The 21,824-nt window shown below is 39.9% G+C and overlaps 1 protein-coding gene across 2 annotated transcripts; it reads right to left on the reverse strand.

Annotated features, from left to right (window-relative positions):
* Window positions 1–4,100: 4,100 nt before the first annotated feature.
* Window positions 4,101–21,517, reverse strand: AKAP17A (A-kinase anchoring protein 17A). 2 transcript variants are annotated; one of them, XM_045004450.1, is made up of 5 exons: window positions 21,392–21,517; window positions 18,931–20,182; window positions 12,199–12,347; window positions 8,536–8,776; window positions 4,101–6,512 (listed from the first exon to the last, which is right to left on the reverse strand). In XM_045004450.1, the coding sequence occupies exons 2-5, from the start codon at window positions 19,690–19,692 to the stop codon at window positions 5,598–5,600; spliced, it is 2,067 nt and encodes a 688-aa protein (XP_044860385.1). In that variant the 5' UTR covers window positions 19,693–20,182; window positions 21,392–21,517; the 3' UTR covers window positions 4,101–5,597. The 2 variants fall into 2 exon arrangements, with proteins under 2 accessions (XP_044860385.1, XP_044860376.1); XM_045004441.1 differs by lacking the exon at window positions 21,392–21,517 and adding an exon at window positions 20,600–20,908.
* Between the last annotated feature and the right edge of the window lie 307 nt (window positions 21,518–21,824).

Genomic DNA, 21,824 nt, shown 5'->3' on the forward strand with positions numbered 1-21,824 from the left:
CCTGATGTCACGGCTCACCTGAGCCCTGCTGCATGGGACATTGCTGCTCACTTACCCCTCACAGGGAAGGGATAATACTGTTGTACCATGGATTCTTCTACCACTTAAACTAACATATATCTATATCTCTATATATATCTCTCTCTATATATATCTTTTCTTCTAGTTTAAGTATTTGGTTTATTGTAATAGGTTTATAAATTTATATGAAAGTAAGTTTGGCTGTAATGCAAGGGACCTACAGGCCATATCCTGTACATTAAGCTAAAGCCATGTTAGCGAAACTATGTCTGGAACCTTTCACCCAGATAGCAAAGTCAGCACCCACACATATGTCTAAGACCTCTCACCTAGACAACTAGATAATGGTAGAATGGCATGGGCGGTTTCCAAGTCTGTACCCTCAGACTTAACAGGTACACCACAAAAAAAGAACCAAAAGAACTGTGAGAACAAAAATAACCGTGTGTATAATCTAATGTCATTAATATGTGTGTACATGTCATCAATTCGTACAAACATAGTAGCCTCTGAAGTAAGTGTACCCTAACATTTTTGTGGGTAAAAAATAAAGTTTGGGCATAGAAAAAAGGATTTCAGGCACCTGTGCCCTATAAAAGAGGTAACCCATCTTGCTAGAGTAAATAGGCTGTACTTGTTTTTCTTAAGCTTTCTAAGTTCCAAAGGAACTAAGCTAAGCTTGGTTTCCCTAAGCTTTTGTTCTTAGTTTTATTAGGGTTTAATTTTAAGGTTAAGTTAGATAAGTAAACTCTAAGTTAGCTTTGATAGCTCTTAGCTCTAGCTTCTTCTAAGCTTTGCACCTCTCACTCAGAAATTAAGGAACCTAAATCACCAAAGGTGAGGCCGGTCCCGTGTCTCTCTCTCTCCACCAGGTTATCAAGGAAGGGTGTGAGTATATTAACCAAAGCTTTGTAGCATATAATAACATAATATCATATGTATCTTTTAAATAGCAGTAATACAATTGTAACTTTGTAACGCTAGTTATTTTACCGTTTAATTACTACTTCATTAATCTTAATAAAAAGTCTTTAACCTTATATCTGTCTCAGTATAAGCTTCTGTCATACTCCTGAGGGTCCTTTGTAAATTCTGTGGAGCCTAATTCAGAACAAAAACATTATCTTCTAATCAAACAAATTGGCAAGCCTATAACCCATACTATCCAAATTAATATGATTAACATCCTAAATCAGGCAACAGTTTACAGTTTGCTTTATTGCAGTAATGCATCTCTTTGACACTGAAACTCCCTGTCCCAAAGTAGTAAGTTATTTATATTTTAAATTGTTTCAAAACTGATTTGCAACTACTTGTTAATGTACAGACATACCTGCAGTGAAAGCTAAAAAGATCCATTACTCTTGGCATTCTTGACATATCAGCAATGTTCATTTCACATTTAAAATGGAAAAAAAAAAACAAAAAAACCCAGTGCTTTGGAGTGTAAGCAGTACATGTTAATTAGGCTAAGAGCCTGTTGATCAGAGAGATTAAACTACAGTGAACAGGAGTATCTATTTTAAAGCCACTACAGCTGGCAAAGGATAATAGATTAAGTAAATATCTTTCTGATTATATGAACATGAAGTCACTTGCCAAGACTACTTTAATTCAGTAGAAAAATCACAGAAATAGTACCAGATTTTAATCAGACTGCTCTTGAAAGTCAGTCTTGCCTGTTAAAGTGATGAGATTTTGTCAGAGATTTATTTTTAAAGAAATCTGTAAGATTTCACATAGAACAATTTATCTATTGCTACCAAAACACTTTTAGTGGATGCAAAAAATTAATCAGGTTTTTTAAATTTGGGAACATGATTTCCGAAACCTGTTTTAGTTTCCATTGGGATCCAATGACATCTGATTTGAAAGCTAAAGACACTACGTCACCAGCAAATGCGTTGTGATACACAACTGATTCTGAGCAAAGAACAGTTACTTATCCTAGAGTAAATGTGTTTATTCAATATGTTATAGTCAATGTGGAGCCCAATGTAGATATGCATGTGCCTTATGCACATGAGATTGGCTGCTTTTGAAAAGCAGTGTCCTCAAGAACCACACATTTACCCCATCTCCTCAGATGCCTGTGAGAGGGTATAATGGGGAAGCTGCAACACTTACAGGGACCACAGGAGAAGTTTGGCAATCGGTGTTACAGATATACACATTGACTTGTAGCCTACTAGTCCGAGGCAAGTATTCAACATCAGACTTCACTTTAGGTCATTTTTTAGTGGCTGGAGAGACTGGAACTTGTCCTCTGGGACGTAGCCTTTCCCTGACAGAGTTGATCATGGTCCCTCTGAATTCTTATTTGTGATGGGGTGAGAATTTTTCACAGCACACAAGGAGACCTAGCTGGTGAACAAGGAGAGGACGTACTCTAGGGCTGTCTGTCTCCTGCTGGGACCTGCCTCAGATCAACCAACCATCTAGGTAAACACTGCTACCACTGCTAGGCCTTTTGTAAAAACGCTTGCTGATGTGCAGAATCTGAATGGCTTGCATCCTGTACTGGTCATGACTACCTCAGGTACTCACTACCTCAGGTACTGTAAATCTCAGGTACTTCCTGGGGCTAGATGGATCGTTATATTGAAGTATGCATCCTGGAAGTCAAGAGCCCTTAAACCGTCCGGAGCGTGAAGTGACAGAATAATGGGAGAGAAGGGGTACCATTCTGAACCTGAGAAGGTGTATGTAAATTGCTGAGTTTGCTCAGGTCTAGAATAAGACGAAGACATAAGGAAACCAGGAAGTAGAAGCCTCTTTCCTTGTATTCAATTGGCACCTCTTTTATGGCTCCTAGATGAAGCAACAAAGCTTCTGACAGATTACTTCAGACAATGGGGCAAGGCCTTTGTTTCTACTCATGTCTTTGCCAAGCATCAAGAGAAAAAGTTGACTATTGTTATCTTTCACTAGTGCTAATCAGATTAACGTTCAGTCGTTAATCTGACAAGAACTGCAACATTTACTTTGCTAGTTGGGGAAGTGAAAAAGCTAACCAGAGCTGAGCATATATTTTTTGGACAAAACTTCTTTCACCAAAATACGCAGATTTGGGTCAATTGAAACATTTTGGGAATCTGTGTCTATTTTGGTAAATTGTTTCAGATGAAACAAAATGGTTTTTTTGGGAAATGTCAAAATGAATCATTTATTATTTTTTTAAGCTAGATTCACAAGGGGATGTAGGCACTGGTCACAAAACCACTGGTAGTAGTAGCAGCATCACTGCCCCCCTTTTAAACTTTAGCCCACACACCTGCAATGTTGAAGATTCAGGCTCAAATTTCTGCTTAGGGGCAGGCACTTGAATCCAAATATCTCCTGACACTACCACTACCACCACCACCATCACACACACAGATTATCCTAATCCCCACCCACCCACCCTTTTGAGTACCCTAGTCACCAGGCTATGAGAGATTCTGGAAGGGTCTTTCTCGATCTACTGTTGAAGCTGTTCCACTCTGTATAAATAAATATTTTTTGGCACAGGAACTGGAACCCAGGTGTTCCCCCTCCCACATAAGTGACCTAACCACCAGACTATAGAATCTCACACACTCTCTCTCTGCTCCTATCACTACTGAAATATTTTATGCAAAGTGGAACTGCTTCAACAGGAGAGATCGAGAGACTCACTCCAGAATAACCAATAGCCCGGAGGTCAAGGTGCTCATCTGGGAGAGGGAGACTTGGGTTCAAATCCCTGCTCAGGAGCAGGGATTCCAATCTCCCCCAACATCCTTGGTGAGTGCCCTATCCTCTAGGCTATAGGTTATAAGGTGGGCACCACTGCTACCACTGTTTTTTAATCTAGGCCACCATTTTTCTTGCTTAACCCCCCACCCCCCACCCCCAAACACACACCTTTTTAAAATGCCCCAAAACAAAATGTTTCATTCAACCAATGTGAAATTTTTTCGATCCACCCAAAAATTAAAAAAAAATCCGTTTCCATTGAGCCTGAACTATTTTTTATTTTAATTTTAATTTTATTTTTCAGAACTCCCAGGGAATGAAAAATAAAATCAGTTATTTGCCCAGCTCTAAAAAACAGATGACAAAGGTACAGGAGCTATTCAGCGGGAAGGAAGTCTAAAAAAGCCTAGGGCTGGGGTACAGTAGCCACGTGGCAATGAAAATGCAGAGGATTGGGGAAATGCTCCTTTTTCAGCAGCTAGAACTGAGGGGAAGGTGAAAAGTTTTCAGCAGACTCAGGCTATAAGAAAATCTAACCCCTTACACAGAGCTCTGCAAGAGCAGGTTGGTAGAAACCACCAGCTGGGGGAAGTCACTGGGCTGCACACCAGTGTTTTCATTTTGTGTAGTCTCCAGGAAGTAGCCATATATCATAAGTTCTGACCCAAAACTAACACTACAAAGTTAGTGATCTCATTCAATATAGTGGAGAATTACAGGGATATCTCAAAAGATGGGTCAATTTCATTAATGAACCACGACTTCAAATATTTTTTTCAAAACAAATGTCACAAACAAAGCAAGTTTTAATATAGTACTTTTGCAAATTTTTAATGTACTGACATATGAAAACAGCAATTTGGGTTCTCTGGAAATAGATTTTTCAAGTTTACCATAAAAATGAAAACTAAACTGTTCTTTCACCTTCATGTTACAAGCTGTTTTAAGATTCCTGAGCTTCAGTTTTAGAAGCAAAATGTTATAAAAAATTATTTTTAACTAGATAAATTGCATCCTTGAATCTGAACATTGCAAGTAAAATATAATTTAGCAAGAAGGCCCCTTTTCAAAAAACAACACATCTGTATGTACTTGAAACATAAATGTAACTGTTTCCATACCATTTTAAATAATTAGAAACAGCCAAAACATTTTAAAGACATGACAGAGCAGCTTTCTGGCCATTTTTGAATATTTCCTGGTGTTCTAAAAGCATAACAGTGCACCTATTCTGAAACAGAAAAGAATTCTGAAATGTATAAGTGGCATTAGATGCCATGATCATTTGGGCCTTATGGTTTTCCACAAAGTAAATACACTTCAAAAAACAATGGAGGCATTGCAGCACAGTTTAAAAGATATTCTGTAAATATTATGGTCACTTCCAAATTTCATAAAAAAATACTGCCCCCTGGCTCAATTAGCAAAAATTCTGCTTTGCTACATGTTTTTTCATTGAGTGCATAAGGAAAGGTTTGTAATCAAATATTTTGTACACAATAACTTGCCAAGACTGGAATCCTGATAACTGACACCTATATCTCTCCTAATTCAGAGGATGTTATGATTGCAGACATTAGAAACTAAGCGATCTAATCAAAAGATTCAGAAAATGAAAACTAATGAAAACCAAGTTAGGTTGGTTAAATCTAGAGCACTGTCATAATATAAAAAAGGAGACAAAACAGATCATAAAGAAACATCAAAATCTAGTTATCCGTATCTTGGTTCCATGAACTAGATTCACCAAACAGCAACTTCATTTTTTCCCCACAGTAGTCACACAGATGAGATCTACTTCAGAACTTTCTGGCCTTGATCTGTCCTGTAATAGCCTTTTTTGAAGGCAAATTCCTTTATTACCTACTCCAAGGACTTCTTTGCTTAGTCAATGATCTCTTTCGGTGCTTTCGTTTCTTGCTCAAGCTTTTGTGACCATGACTTCTCTCTTTCTTATCTTGTCTACTCTCAGTACTCAAGGCCCTCTTATGCTGGGTGCGATCTGGGCTTAAGCTTCTTCGGTGAGGGCTGCGACTTTTGCTAGGGTATTTATGGAGTCTTCTTTCTTTCATATATTTTTCATCTTCACTACTCAAGTCTCTTCTGTGTTTGCTCCTTTCCTTTTTATCTTTGCTATTATCAACACTTGTGTCACTACATGAATGGCTCCTCCCCTTACTTGGCTCTCTGTTACATTTGCCTTGCTCAGAGGATAAGTCCTTCCTGCACGCATTCTGGTCATAGCTTGGCGTACTCTTGTGTTGCTGGTTATTGGCAGGAATACAAGAAAGCACACCTGAACTCCTTTTATCAGAACAACTGTCTGTGCTATTAAAATTAAGTGTCTTGCTTTCCTTAACATTAGCTTCCTTGTGAAGGTTTCCATTTAAATACTTGGATTGAGAGTTCACACTTTCATTGGATATTACTTCCCTCTGATAGACCTGATTTGGTTTACCCATAATGGACTGTACCGAGGTAGATGTTATACAGCTGGATGACACAATCTGTGGACCACCCACAACAGTTTTCAATAGGCCAGACTGAGATACCTTAGTTTCCTCCTTACTCTGATGTGTGTCATCTGTTTTCTTGCTCAGGAGATTGCTTAATAGCTTCTCCCTTAGCTCCTTCTCTTTTCTTTGCAGTCCAAGTGCTCTCTCTTTTTCCTCCTCTACACGTCTGAGTTCAGCCTCTTGCAGCCTTCGTCTCTCCTCCAACTCCTGAAGACGGACTCTTTCTTCATTATGTTCCTGCTCCAGAAGCTTTACTGCCTGAAAGACATTGAGGTGGCAGGAGAAAATGGATGAGAAAGGAAGTTTATAGATGTGCTTATGTCTCCCAAAAATCTGTTAAAGACATTAGAATTTTTCATATACAAGGGAAGCCTGTAAAAAAGAAAACCATTAAAAAAAATATTTACATAACTCTGTGCACTAAGGAAATTGTTCAACAAATAAAGCTGAAATGAAAAAGCAGCCAGCTCAGCAACTGGTAATGGGACTTGGTACTTTTTGTCTCCAAGTTACTCGCCAGAACCCAATATGAGCAAAAATCATTACTATCCAACAACTATTCAGGAATCTATATCAAATGAGTTGAGCTCAATCCAGTTCCCAGTGGACAGGTTCAATGATACAGTAATCAGCATTAGGATTAGTGTTTTTGTTGGCAGTCACAAAACTCAAGGATTGAATGGGTTTAGATGCTTCAGGTAAATTTAAAAAAATGAAGTTTTTATTCTGTTAAGTACGTAAATGACTAATACAATCAGCAAAATAGTGTGTTATTTAAATATTACATTTACCTTGCTTTGCTGCTGAACAAAAGAGGCTTAGTTCAGTCCTTTGCAAGTTTTACCCTAGATATATGAAGGGAAAGACAGCTATGCACAGAAAATGGTGCAATCATTGATATTCTCAGGTACTGATTCAGTGCACAATGCAGTAACATCTAAACAACTTTTTATATCACAGTGATGAACATACTATAACAGGGGTTGGCAACCTTTCAAAAGTGGTGTGCTGAGTCTTCATTTATTCACTCTAATTTAAGGTTTCGCATGCCAGTAATACATTTTAACATTTTTAGAAGGTCTCTTTCTATAAGTCTATAATATATAACTAAACTATTCTTGTATGTAAAGTAAATAAGGTTTTTTAAATGTTTAAGATGCTTCGTTTAAAAAAAATGCAGAGCCCCTTGGACCGGTGTCCAGGACCCGGGCAGTGTGAGTGCCACTGAAAATCAGCTCGCGTGCCGCCTTCGGCACGCATGCCATAGGTTGCCTACCCCTGGACTATAAGAATCTAGCTTTGGAGTTTTTTTGAAGGAAAAATCTTATAAAAATTCTCTAAGCATTATTTCACGTGGAGTGGGAGTATTTAATTAGACTCTACTCAATGGGGAACAAGAACTCAGGAATTACTAGGGTGATGTACATATGATGATGTGATAGATGGAAAGGAATGCTGTGTTAAAATGTTAACACTACATTTATGCTAATATACAGATTAAAACACCCCTGATGCATGATGGCAGCAAGAGACAAAGCTGTGCATTGCCACAGACTGTTGCATTACTGCTTACTGAAAACAGTTACTAAACATTAGCCATTAATCCAAAATACCTGCGATTATGACTTTTTCAAGAAAAAGACAATATTGTGTCCTGTTTAGGGAACACATGGAAACAATGTTGACGACTGTAGACTCAGACATGATTTGACACGTCACCGTCGCTGTCAGTGGATAACAGATATTTGTATTTTTGTAATATTGTTACACATGCTTTTTCAAAAGTACTTTTCAAACATTAGCAAAAGAAACCACAATAATCCCCACTTAATAAATGGGAAAGAGAGCAGTTAAGTGAACTGCTCAAGGCCACAAGTGAGCAGTGGCAAAGCCAAAATTCAAACTTGGTATCCTCTGTCTTAATCCCTTGCTCAGTTCTCTATGCCATGTTTTCCGCACATTTCTTTCTTGGATCTCAAAGTAGTGGGCAGGTCTCTTTTCTCAACTGATGCATAATGTTATTCAGGTCAATAATTTCAGGCTCTCTTTTTACTCCACCCCTGCCTTCCTAGGGAACAGATGTCTCAGCAAACATCCTATGGCTTCAAGACAGGCTCTTGTGAGTTCACAATCCATACTATTCAGAGGGCTGACTGCTGGTGCATGTAATAGCTAAGTGGTCTGGCTTGTGAACACGTAAGTCAGTTAAAATTTTAATCTACCAGTTTTCATTTTTGTTAGCTCTTGAAATAATATGAAAAAGACAGCTTTCCAAAGTTACCTTTGCTCTGCTAAGCAGTTCGGCAATTAGTCGAATGGACTGAAGATTTCTTTGTGCCAACAGGAGCTTTCTCTCTTCTAGTCTTATTTTCTCTTGCAGTTTTTTCTGCTCTTCTGCTTGCATTTTTTCAAGTTTCTTTTTGTTTCTACGAGCTTCACGATCCTTCTGTTTCTGTTCTCTTTTGCGTAACTTCTCTTGTCTTTTTCTCTCTCTCTCAAGTTCTTCAAGTTCCTTCTGTTTCCTACGAGTGATTAATTTGTACATTAGACATGACAGGATTTTGGATTTTGACTTGTATTACAATTTAAGTTTAAAATACAGGTTTTTGTTATTTTTTTCAGGAAAGACAGGTCTTATTGATTGCTGACAGCTAGACAGAAGCAGCAAACATCACATATGCATTCAGTGAACATCTTTAAATATTTCCCTTCCAACGCAAAACTAAACTGACATCAGACAGACTGTTCTAGGGATAAGCAAAACTTTAAATACGAGATGTTTTAGGAACCAACACAAGTAAAATCAAATTAGAATACAGTCATTTTGAGTCAGTTGGCTGGGCAATCCATCCTTCAGAAGAAAAACTTTGAGCAGATATCAATTAAAAAATGTGTAGATAGTAGCAAAGACCAAGATTTTCAAGAGAATGTGCACCTAAACAGTGGCATGATTTTCAGAAATACTGAACAGGCAGCAGCTTCCACTGAAGAATTCCACTTTAACCAGACAAAAGTAAATGGATCTAGACAACCTGGCTTCCTTACTCAGAAAAAATTTCTCTTCAAGTCAATAGTTTTGCTTCATTAAGGAGTGAAGAACAGTGCTCCTGGAGAGTTACCTATCATTTAAATGATAAAAGAAGATCACTGATGCATGGGCTCCAGTTTCCTTAACATACAATTGCTGAAATGATTTGCTATCCTCAGATTTATGTTCCATATATACCTGGCATCCCTGAGATATTGTATGTATACACATACTTTTTTCCTAGTAATACATTCTAAGGGCTTGGCTACACTTACAAATTTGCAGCGCTGCACCAGGGTGTGAAAACACACCCTCTCCAGCGCTGCAAATTGCGGCGCTGCAAAGCGCCAGTGTGGTCAAAGCCCCAGCGCTAGGAGCACAGGGAGGTGGAGTACGGACAGCGCTGGGAGAACTCTCTCCCAGCGCTGGTGCTTTGACTACACTTAGCGCTTCAAAGCGCTGCCGTGGCAGCGCTACCGCGGCAGTGCTTTGAAGTGCTAAGTGTAGCCACAGCCTAAAATGTAAATCCCATCCCTGAAAAAAAAACCTCTCTCTGTTAAAGCAGAACCATGTCAATAAAATGATTTACTCACACTATTAGCACATGGTCTTCCAATTTTCTATCTAGAAAACAGACCAAGCTAAACCAAATCATTGTAGTTTAAACATTTCAACTATCCAGCTCTAGGAAGCACATTTCCATCAAAATATCAAACTAGCTCACTTTATTTTGTGTCGCTCACTGCCTGAACCCGCCTTCCTCAGAACTAATGCATAGTTATCATTCTGGTCAGCTGTCTTCTAGGAACAACAGCAGCACAACAACTGGGGCTTAGAGAAATGTCTCCTTCTAGCACTGACATGTAAAATCCACCACAACTGAAAATCTTGTTGGTCGCCTTAGAAGCACTGAGGACTGGATTGGGCATGGAAACTGAACTACTCTCACCCCTAGAGGTGGTCCCTCCAGGTCAGAGTTGAGGCACCTTGGTGGGACGATGTGGGGAAGCTTGCCCATGCTGTACTTTTCTGTGGATAGAAGACTTAAGTCCTCACTACTGTCAATCCGGAACAAGCAGCACTAACCTCACTTAAAAAAAAAAAGAATTATATCAAACTATATACAACAGTCATGGTATGTTGTCATTTAGAGCCAACAAGTTTCTGTGAGATCTGTGTCATCAGAACAGTTAGTTTGCTTTCTAATACTGTCAATAGTTGGGAAACATTGAAGTCTGAACTATCTAGGCACTAAAGTAATGAAAAGCACAGCTTCTATCATCTTTGTTGTAAAGAATCTCAGAGCAAGGGAAAATAAGCAGATTGCACATGCAACACAAATCAAGAAAGTCATTTCCACTCTGTGTAAGACTGCAGTAATACAGTTTATAAGTAAAACGGAAATTCACAAAAGAAGTCTAACAGATTAGCTGGTTCTTGTAATAAACACTCGACAGAAATTAAATTGGCTGAATTTAAAGTGAAGGGATGTTCTAATGGGATCAGCCATGCAAAGCAAAAATCAAACATAACACATTACTTTATCACTGTTAATTGCCCATGTAGTACTGTTGATGTGGATGAGGATTTTCAAAGGTGAAGATGTTTACCCACTATCTTTAATAGTAAAAGCTTATATGTCTGTTACCAGCATTGGTATATATTTTACCAAAATCATCCATTTTAGTTTAAACACTTTTTGAAATAGTCCAGAAAAATAATTTTGTGCAGAATTATAAGAAATTATAGGTATTATAATAAATTTACCAAACTTTCAATTTTAGTGATGGTCATCTCAGCTCCAGATTGCATTGTACAGGATCAGAAATTAAAATCTGCAAGTAGAGTAAGGATCTGCCACAGTTTTCTGTCAGTTAAAGATAATTTATAGGGAAACTGCTCTTAAAACAAAAGATTTGCAAAACATAACTAACTCTTGAAACAACTGAAAAACTCTGCCTTTTATTACTAAGGTATTTTAAAATTAGAAGAGCATTAAGAATTTGGAATCTGATTTGCTCGCACCACTAATGTAAATGATCAAAACATGTTTAATAGTAGAGAGTTGCAAGATAAAGGGATTTTAATATTATGTTTGGAGAATTCTGTGAGGTCTACAGGGGAAAAAAATGGGATTCTGATTTAGAAGACTGAATAGTTAAAACTAACAATATATTTTGAGTCAATTAATAATAGACTTAGAGACCATTTAATATCTTCACTGAACTAGTCAAAACACTTTGTAACTGATTTCGTATGTCAGTTTTAACATAAGATTGGATTTTTGTTTCTATATGTGGAAAGATCTTGCTCATAAAATTAACTTTTTCTAGGTTAGAAATATGATTGCTAGTGCAGCATGAGAAAAAAAAAGTACAGTAAAACCTCAGAGTTACGAATACCGTGAAAAATGGAGGTTGTTCGTAACTCTGAACAAAACGTTATGGTTGTTCTTTCAAAAGTTTACAACTGCACATTGACTTAATACAGCTTTGAAACTTTATTATGCATAAGAAAAATGTTGCTTTCCCTTTATTTTTGTAGTAATTTATATTTAACACAATACTGTGCTGTATTTGCCTTTTGGGGGGAGGGCACTGCTGCTGCCTGATTGTGTACTTCTGGTTCCAAATGAGGTGTGTGTTTGATTGGTCAGTTCGTAACTCTGGTGTTTGTAACTCTGAAGTTCTACTGCATATGAAAGTGAAGTTACAATATGATCAAATTAAACATTGCTAATTTTGAATGGAATGAAGAAATGTGGGGACCCAAAGTTTTAGCCCTGCAAGAGACTGAAATTTAGTCAAATTGCTCATTCATTCCTAATGTGAGGGAGAGAAGGGGAAGGAAATGCAGTTTTATTGAATTTTATCATCATCATTAAAATTAAAAAATGTAGATATAAGTTAGATCTACCTTTCCTCCTCCTTTTTTTTCTCTTCTGCTTCTTTCTCTCTGCGTTTTTGTTCTTCTCTTTGTTGTTCAAGCTCTTGAAGCTTTTGACGTTCAAGCTGCCGTTTCTTAATTGATGCATCACTCAGGTGTTTTGTTGAGTCAAAGGAAACCTTTACAGAGCACAGTTAAGAAACAATGAGTTTAAGAGGTCAAAAACCAATTCTAATCTAGTACATTTAAGTATCAGCTTTACTTTCACTTCATCCCGAAAACAAAGGTTTAGGGACTTTGGGATTTTTTTATGCTTGTTCTTGCAAGTCTTGTCATGGGAGGAAAAGTAAAATTATTTCACTCATGAGTCTGGGGATTTATCCAGTAAGAAGTATATAAACAATTTAACGTGTAGCTCCAACACATTCGAACTTTTTCCCTAAACCTTAAAGGATACTTTCTGAACTGCACAGTGTTGACTGACTTCCTTTTCATAACAAAGCCCACATTTCACTCAATTACCAAATCGTAAGTGCATGGCTCCCAACTTAAAACATGTCAAAGCAAATCTTACTAACCCAAATTAAAAAAAGAAATTGAACTTATTCATGTTTTTCTATTCAAAAGTAGTACTGGTATTTGTGATTTGAAAAAGTGAATCCTAGAGAGCTTAACCTAAAATAATAAATTTAGGTACTCCTACATGATTTTCAATTTTAAATAGTCTTATGAACATCAATCCCCTGTAACTGCAAAGTAGGGGAATATTATACCTCATTAAATAGCCATCAGATTAATGCTTAAAACATTGGCCCTTGTCTCTATAGACATCATATACCCATGATACATCTGTTATCTGATATTGTGGCCTATCAAATTTGTTATAACAGCCTTGCTATTCTAATTGAGGAGCAGTGGCTGCAAAAACCTAAGCCTTTTATCATGACAGAAGCAGTAAGATATGTATGCCAGATTTTTAGGTATCATGGAAATGTATTTTTATTAAATTTTCAAGTACAGTTTAAAAATGGGTGGAGAGCACAATTTATCATAAATTTTGGTTATATCTGCACTTCAAATACAATTCAGATGTCTGCTCAGTTATATAAACTGAATTTATTTTCATTCTACAGGTGTTTTCTGATTTTTTTATTTTAATTTTGTATCTTGTTACCCTTCTTTAAAAAAGGAACTCTCTCTTAAAAGTTTAATTTTGTATAATTTTCTTATGAATGTGCTGAACAAATATATAGCCTAGGTTCAGCATGGGACTTATATTCGTAAATATATACACATACACAAATACGCTGGCGGTGTGGTCTTAAAAAGTTTTATCAGTAAATCTGAGATGTACAGCCAGCACAGACACAAAGAAATTAGATGATCAGGGCTAATCTGGAGAACAGAAAGGTGCTCTGTCTTGTGATGGGGTATGCTCCCGGAACCCACGCTGAAAAGGTTAATGTAGGCCAGAGGGGGCAATTAACCTATTAGGCTGCAAGATGGGGGAATTAAGGCTGAGCATTAACTCCATTGTGCAGGAACATGAAGGGCATTTATAATGCCAGGGAGTTGATAGCAGAAAGGGACTGCAGAAATTGTCTACAGTCACTCCCTGGGACAAGGGAGGTGTGTTTGGGACTACAGAAATTAGTTTGAAGTTCCTCAGTGGAAGAAGGGAGAGTGTGCTAGCAAATCCAGAGATGGGGGAGCCAGGATTAGTAAAGGTTCAGGGAAAAAGCAGAAAGGTTCAGGATGATGCAGACTTCGGCTGCTGATTAGAGGATCCCTCTGCTGGAAACTAGAGTAGAGGGCAGATCTGGGTTTCCCCACCAGGCACATGGAAGTGGCATCATAAGGGCAGTGAAAAAGAAGATTGCCTAAAACTGCTGGTAAGGAAAGTGATACTCCAGAAGGGAAAACATGCACAGTGATGTGGTCAGAGACCCAAGTCACAAAAAGAGAGCACCCTGGGTTGCACAGAGTGAGAGAGAGCCAAATAGCGGCACAGGGCATGCAGCGAGCAGCAGAAGGGGGCCTCAGACCTGGAAAGAGCTAATCCACACAGCAGCCAGAAAGAGGCACCATAAGTGGTGAGTTGACCCCATGACATATCTGCTGGTTGCTAAGATACGGGGTATGGACCTTAGGCTAAAAAGGGATCATAATGGGAGCAGGAAAGAATCGACTCATTTTCCTTCACATGGGAACAAATGATAATGCTAGATTCTCACTGGAATGCATCAAAGGAGACTATGACAGGCTGGGGAAGACACTTAAAGAAATGGAGGCCGAGGTGATCTTCAGTAGGATTCTGCTTGTCCCTAGAAGAAGAAAACGAAGGCGAGACAAGATGATGATGATAAACAGATGGCTCAGGCCATGCTATAAGGAGTGCTTTGGAATGTTGAACCACTGGGAGTCATTCACGGACAGAGGACTGTTCTCATGGAATGCCCTCTACATGAGTAGGCAGGGAAATAGATTTCTGGGGTGGAGACTGGCACAACTGATTAAAAGATTTAAACTAGGAATCTGGGGATATAGTTGGGAGATGCTCATGTAATATCCATGCCTAATACTAATATTGAGCAGGAGGAAAATCAAGAAAGAGGATACAGCAATGGAGAAAGAGTAGAACGGACATCAAGAGAAAAGATAATGCCAATACCAATGACAATAGTATCGCCTATCTATCTGCCGACAGTAGAATGACTGTACCCAATTGGGTGAGGAATCTGGGCGTAGACAAGCAGAAACAACTAAGATGTTTGTACACCAATGCAAGGAGCCTGGGTAACAAAATGGAGGTATTAGAACTAATGGTGCAGGAAGTGAAACCAGATATTATAGGGATAATAGAAAGATGGTAGAATTGTAGTCATGACTGGAATACAGGGATTGAAGGGAATGTGCTGTTTAGGAAAGACAGAAATAAAGATAAAGGTGGTGGAATAGCGTTGTGTATTACTTATGAGTAGACTGTCAAGAAATTAGAAATGATGGAATGGATAAAACAAGAGTCCGTTTGAGCCAAAACCACTTTGGGGAAGAAAGTGACAAATTGGTCCCCGGGGACAGCACTTGGGGTATTCTACACACCCCCAGTATCCGATTTGGATATGAATAGATACCTCCTTAATATTTTTAATGAAATAAATACTACTGGGAATTGTGAGATTATGGGAGACTAATTTCCCAGATATATATTGGAGGACAAATGCTACTAATAATGGTAGAGTCCATGTTTTCCTGGATGTGATAGCTGACAGATTTCTTCACCAAACAGTCACCAAACCAACAGGAGGTAATTCCATTTTAGATATGGTGAATAGTGAGAAGAACCAGCTGCAGGGGACAACCTTGGTTTGAGTGATCATGAGCTAATTCAGTTTAAACTAAACGGAAGGATAAACAAAAATAGATCTGCAAGTAAGGTCCTTCATTTCAAAAGGGCAAACTTAAAAAAATGAAGGGAAGTTAGGAAAGTGGACTAGGCTGAAGAACTCAAGGATCTTAATGTGGAGGAGGCTTGGAAAAGTTGCAGAAGCTATCTGAAGCCAGCATCACAAGCAAGGGGGAAAAAATTGCAGTGAAGGGTGGCAAACGAAACAGGATGAACAAGCATCTCAAACAGGATATTAAGAAAAAACAGGACGCCTACAAGGAATAGAAGATGGGCTGGATCAGGAAGGAAAGCTAAGTACTGGAGGTCAGAAAGTATAGGGTGAAAGTGAGAACTGCCAAAATTAAAGCAGAGTTGGACACTGCAAAGGAAATTAAAACTAGTAGTAAAAGGTTCTATTGTCATATAAATAAGAAAACAAGGAAAAAAGAATTGGGACCACTGCACACTGAGGATATGGCGGGGATTAAAGATAATATAGGCATGGCCCAACACCTAAATGAATACTTTGTCTCAGTTTTTAAATAAGTGTAATTAAGAGTTTAGGGGTAGTTGGGTTGGGGTGGCTAATGGAAATGAGGGTATGGAATTATAAATTAATGAAGCCAAGCTCAAACAGTTTAATGGAACCAAATGGAGGGGCCTGGATAATCTCCATCCAAGAATATTAAAGGAACTGGCACATGAAATTGAAAGCCCAATGGCAGGGATTTTTAATGAAGCCATACACTCAGGGTTCATATCCTATGTCTGGAGAATTATAATATAGTACCTATTTTTAAAAAAGGGGGGGAAAAAAGTGATGCAGGAAATTACAGGCCAAGTAGTTTGATCTCAATTATATGCAAGGTGTTGGAACACATTTTGAAAGAGAAAGTAGTTAAGGACTTAAGAGGTAAACTTTAATTGGGATAAAATACAACATGATTTTACAAAAGGTAACTGGACCTTGAAAATTGGAGTCTTAGCAATGGGATCAATTTAACAGCGCAAAGTGCAAGATCATGCACTTAAGGACTAACAAGAATTTTTGCTGTAACCTGGGGACTTACCTGTTGGAAGTTACAGAGGAGGTAAAAGGCTGGGTGTTTTGATTGATCAAAGGATGACTATGAGCTGCCAATGTGATGCAGCAGCAAAAAAGGCTAATGCAATTCTAGGATGCATCAGGCAAGGTATTTCCAGTAGAGATAGAGAAGTGTTCGTATCATTATCATTATACAAAGCATTAGTGAGACCTCATCTGGAATACTGTGTGCAACTCTGGTCTCTCATTTCTAAGGGCTTGCCTCCACTTACAGGGGTATCGACATGCAGCAACTGATCCACCGGGGGTCCATTTAGCAGGTCTAGTGAAGACTCGCTAAACTGACCGCCAATTGCTCTCCCATCGATTCTGGTACTCCACTGGAACGAGAAGCATAAGGTAAGTCGACGGGAGACCCAGTGCGGTGCAGATACCGCAATAAGTTGACCTAAGGTACGTCGACTCCAGCTATGTTATTCACATAGCTGGAGTTGCGTAACTTAGGTCTCCTTAGCCCCAGAGTGTAGACCTGCCCTAATAAAGATACTGTACCAGGTGCAGAGAAGAGCTACTAGGATGATCAAAGGAATGAAAAACCTACTTTATGAGAGGAGACTTAAAGAGGTTGGCTTGTTTAGCCTAACCAAAGGAAGCCTGAGGGGACATATGAGTACTTTCTATAAATGTATCAGAGGGATAAATACCAGAGAGGTAGGGGAATAATTTTACTTAAGCACCACTGTTGACACAAGAACAAATGGATATAAACTCACCATTAACAAGTTTAGGCTTGAAATTAGACAAAGGTATCTATCATAGGAGTGAAGTTCTAAATAGTCTTCAAAGGGAAGCAGTGAGGGCAAAATACCTCAAGACTGAGCTTGATAAGTTTATGGAGATGGTATGGTGAGATTGCCTACAATGGCATGTGGACTATCTGCAACTGCTAGTAACAAATATCCCCAATGGACAGAAATGGGACATTAGATGGGGAGGGCTCTGAGTTACTACTGAGAATTCTTTCCCAGGTGTCTGGCTGATGGGTCTTGCCCACATGCTCAGGGCCCAACAAATTACTATATTTGGAGTTAAAAAAGGTATTTTTCCTTGAATTAAATTGGCAGAGAACCCAGGGCAGGTTCTGCCTTCCTCTACAGCACAGGGCCTGGGTCATTTGCAGGTTTAAACTAGTGGAGATGGCGGAGTCACTGCAACTTGAAGTCTTTAAATAATGATTTGAGGACTTCAGTACCTCAGCCAGAGGTTATGGGTCTATTAAGAGGACTGGGTGAGCGAGGTTCTGTGGCCTGCAATGTGAGAGGTCAGACTAGATGATCACGATGGTTCCTTCCAGCCTTAAAGTCTATGACAACCTAAATGGATGCCAAAAAAGCCCTTCTACTTATGTCTCCTGTATATGCCTCCTGTTACAGGAAAACTATTTTAGGGAGTTTAAATATTTTATTAGGACTATCTCTGACACACAACTGCCTGTAATACTAGGCATCTTAGTCACCATCAATCCAATATTACAGGTTTCAGAGGGACCATTAAAAACCTCTTAAAAACTCATTTAAAAACCTAGTTTACTTTTCTACACACAAAGAAGTCATGACCAATAACTCCAGGGCTTCCAGGACTAGTTAACAGTTAAATGTGTATTCCTCCGGGAAGCTGGAAAGCTCCCATTTCTCGCCCTATAGGCCATGAGTAAAGAGACTTTAAAATTGTGATACTTTTGTGTAGTAAAGCTATTTCTGGTGCAAGAATTAATCTTGAATATCCTGGAGCCTCAGGACAAAGTAATTTTTGGAGAGAATTTCACATTTGGGGAGAGCAGTGGGGAGAGGAGAAAATCCACCTCTAACAGGTTGATTTAAAGATAAATTATGGCTGTTTGAAATTATTCGTGGTGCTGGAATATTAAAGTAAGACCCAGGGGAGATGGGTTAATATTTACAAATACAGCTTGTTTGGTTGTTTAAGAAATTAAATGTGGCATTTAGAACATAGACCTAGTTGACATATTTAGCTCCCCTCATTGTGTTATTCCTAGCCCTAGAGCTATGTCAATGTTAAGGGTTTTTTTTAATTTGGTGCATGATTGTAGGGAAGTAGAATTTGACACGCATCACACCTTTCTCTTGAAATTCCACTATGGATGTTGCAAGAGACTGTTTTTATGCTGTCACTTCATCAACAATCTGACTTGATATCCGTATAAAATGCAGCTGTAGAGTTTAATGTGTTAAACTCATACATGGAAAGGACATTCAACAGTATTTTTTCCCCTTAAGGTCTATTACAAAATAACTCTGCAGTTCCTCACCTTTACATTGCAAGCCACTGCTTTGCCATCATCACCCTTGTACATCAGTTTCATCCCTCGCAGGGCATTCATGGCCTTGATGAAACCTGCATACTCATGATATTGAACGTAAGCTTCAAAATTCAAATGACCTCCAAAACTGAAGGTGTGAAAGTTTCTACCAGTCATTTCTTCTCTATATGGGTCCAGCATGGGTATGTCCACATTACGTATTTCCCCAAATTTCTTAAATACTTTTATAAGGACTTCTTCACTTGGTTTTTCTGAGCCAGAGTCCTTCAGTGCAAACCATTTGCAAGGTAACCCCTCTAAGTGAATGGTATCTGGTCTCTCCCCTGGCAAAGTTTCGTTCATATCTTTGGCATCACGGAAAAAGGAGTCCCAGTCATGTCTAGTAGGAAAGTCAATTTTATATTCTGCAGCACGAACTTTTAAAATGTCAGAGAAACCACTAAGTTTTATTGTTTTGCCATCAAGGCATGCTAGAAAGGACTTAACCAAACTCTTGTTTTCAACTTCTCCTTCAAAACGGATGAAATCCATGGTGCTTTTGGAAATCCGTAGTGTGGAAAACTGATGAGTTTGCACCATTCCCTTTAGTCTTTCCATCACTTCCCAGTTGGAAATGGATTTTCCTGGTTGCTTGAGCTGAGGAAGTGCCACGCTGATAGACATTTTTGTAATGGGTTTAAGGTATAAGCCATAGGAAGCACAGAGCTCTACTGCTTCTGATGCATCATGAACTATTGTAGCAGCTGCCATAGCACAGAAAAAGAAGTATAAAACCACTAAGAAAAATGGATACTCACTTAACCTGTAGGAAACACTAACTGAGGAAAGTGGTCCTTATCTGTAAATAATTGACTGGTTCTGAGATTTAAACATTACCAAGTAAAACCATTGATTCTTGACATGAGAGTCAATTAGGAAATTTAAAATTAACAGCATTGCCATTATAAACTGTTTTCTAACCATCACAATATATGAATTCAGTTCCACGACTTAAATACTACAGTCATAAGCAGTACAATTATATCCACAGGGAAACTGAAAAGCTGATGATATGAATAAGTATGGTTTGGTACTCAATGGCTCAACAGAAAGGTAGGCTTCAGGAGGAAGCACTGTGGAAGTTATGTCGTCACCCAGTGTTAACATGAGCAGAATTACTAGAGTGCCAACTAGCAACAGTTATACTGCAGCAGTCCAGCCTTGAAGAAGAATTCCGTATCCTCAACTAGATGATGTTATTCTGGAAGGGGGGAAAAAAAAAAACAGATGTCAATTTAAAGGGAAGAATTAGTCTTATAATTCTTGCTCAGACCTGAACAAAGTACACAAAGTGTATCTTCAATATAGTGAGATCCCCTCTACATGATGGTAAACATCAACTGCAAATCCCCATTTGATTACTAGGGCCATAAATGGGGGAGGGGTAAGAGCTGGTAGAATCAATAGGCAACAGAACATACTTCCTAAAATCACATTTGTGAGTTTTAGCCACAACATAAGATAATTTTAAAGCTAGAGCTCATACATATAACCATCCACAGATCTGCCAGAGATTTACAAACACAACCATTATAATTCATAACATATAAACAGACTTGGAAAAAGTTGATTTTTATCAGTAAATGTCAAACTCCTATTTCACCTTGCACACACATACCTATGAAAAAAAATATTTCCATCGAGGCAAGACAAATTTTCAGCCAGGCAAAAGAAGAAAAATGCTAAATGAAAACCTACTAGGTGTTGGGTCCACAGTGGGACTTGCACACGTGACACAGGCCAGGCTAAATAAAATGAAGGGGATTTGGAGCAGAAATGTTACATCAGGGCCCCTTAGGGTCGGCAGGTGTCCGTTTTCCACCAGAACGCCTGGTCAAAAAGAGACCCTGGCGGCTCTGGTCAGCACCACTGACTGGGCCATGAAAACTCCAGTCAGCGGGCGCAGCGGGGCTAAGGCAGGCTCCTTATTAGAATTTGCTTTCGCAGCTAATTACTTTGTATATTTTGACATATGATATTGAAAATCTGTCTTTGAACCACGACAGAAGCTTTAACTTTTTGACTCAACCGCTACTATGGTCAGTGGCTCATCACTGCCTGACTCTCCCCCGCCCCCGCACTCTGCACAGCAGGGAAACACCCACGGAGCGTTTCCCTGCCACAGGGACACGCAAGAGCCGCGCACGGGCGGGTGACGCGCCGCCTCGCCCTGCGCACGGAGCTGAAACGCGCCCGCGCCCCCACGGGCTGCGCAGGCCGGCGCCGGGCGGGGGGGAGGCCGCAGCCTGGGTCAGCGACTGCTGCTCCCTTCCCAGGGGAGCCCCCGGCCGCGCAGCCCCCGCCCCCGAGCCCCGACAGAAGGAGCTGGGGAGGGGGGGTCAAAGGTCACAACTCTCCCCCTGCGCTCCGAGCGGGAGGGTCACGAGCCCCGCCCCCGGGACTGACTCACCCGCCGCCTCGGTCTCTGGCCTCCAACCCGCCGCCGCCGCCGGCTCTGTCGGACCCAAAAGAAAACAGAACGTCCGCCCCGCTCCCCGGCGTCCCACAAACCCCTGCGAGGGGAACTTCCGCTTCCGCGTTGGCTGAACCCGAGGGCGGGGGGCGGGGGCGCGAGCGCTGCCAGAGCGTCCTGGAAGCGGCCGGGCTGGGCCCCTCCTCCGAAAAGAAGAGCCGCACGAGCCCGGCGTGGAATGCGGCCGCGCGCCCCCTGGCGGGCGGAGGGGAAATGGCCGCGCCGGCGGGGCTCGCCCGCTGCGGGGCGTTGGGTCCCCAGTGGGGCCAGCAGGGGTGTGGCACAGGCCTGGCTCAAGCCAGTGACGGGGATTTGGGGCAGTAATATTACATCAGGGCCCGTAGGGTTGCCGGGTGTCTGGTTTGCGGCT

Source organism: Mauremys mutica, chromosome 1 (genome assembly GCF_020497125.1).
Source record: "Mauremys mutica isolate MM-2020 ecotype Southern chromosome 1, ASM2049712v1, whole genome shotgun sequence".
Classification (NCBI taxonomy): Eukaryota; Metazoa; Chordata; order Testudines; family Geoemydidae; genus Mauremys; species Mauremys mutica.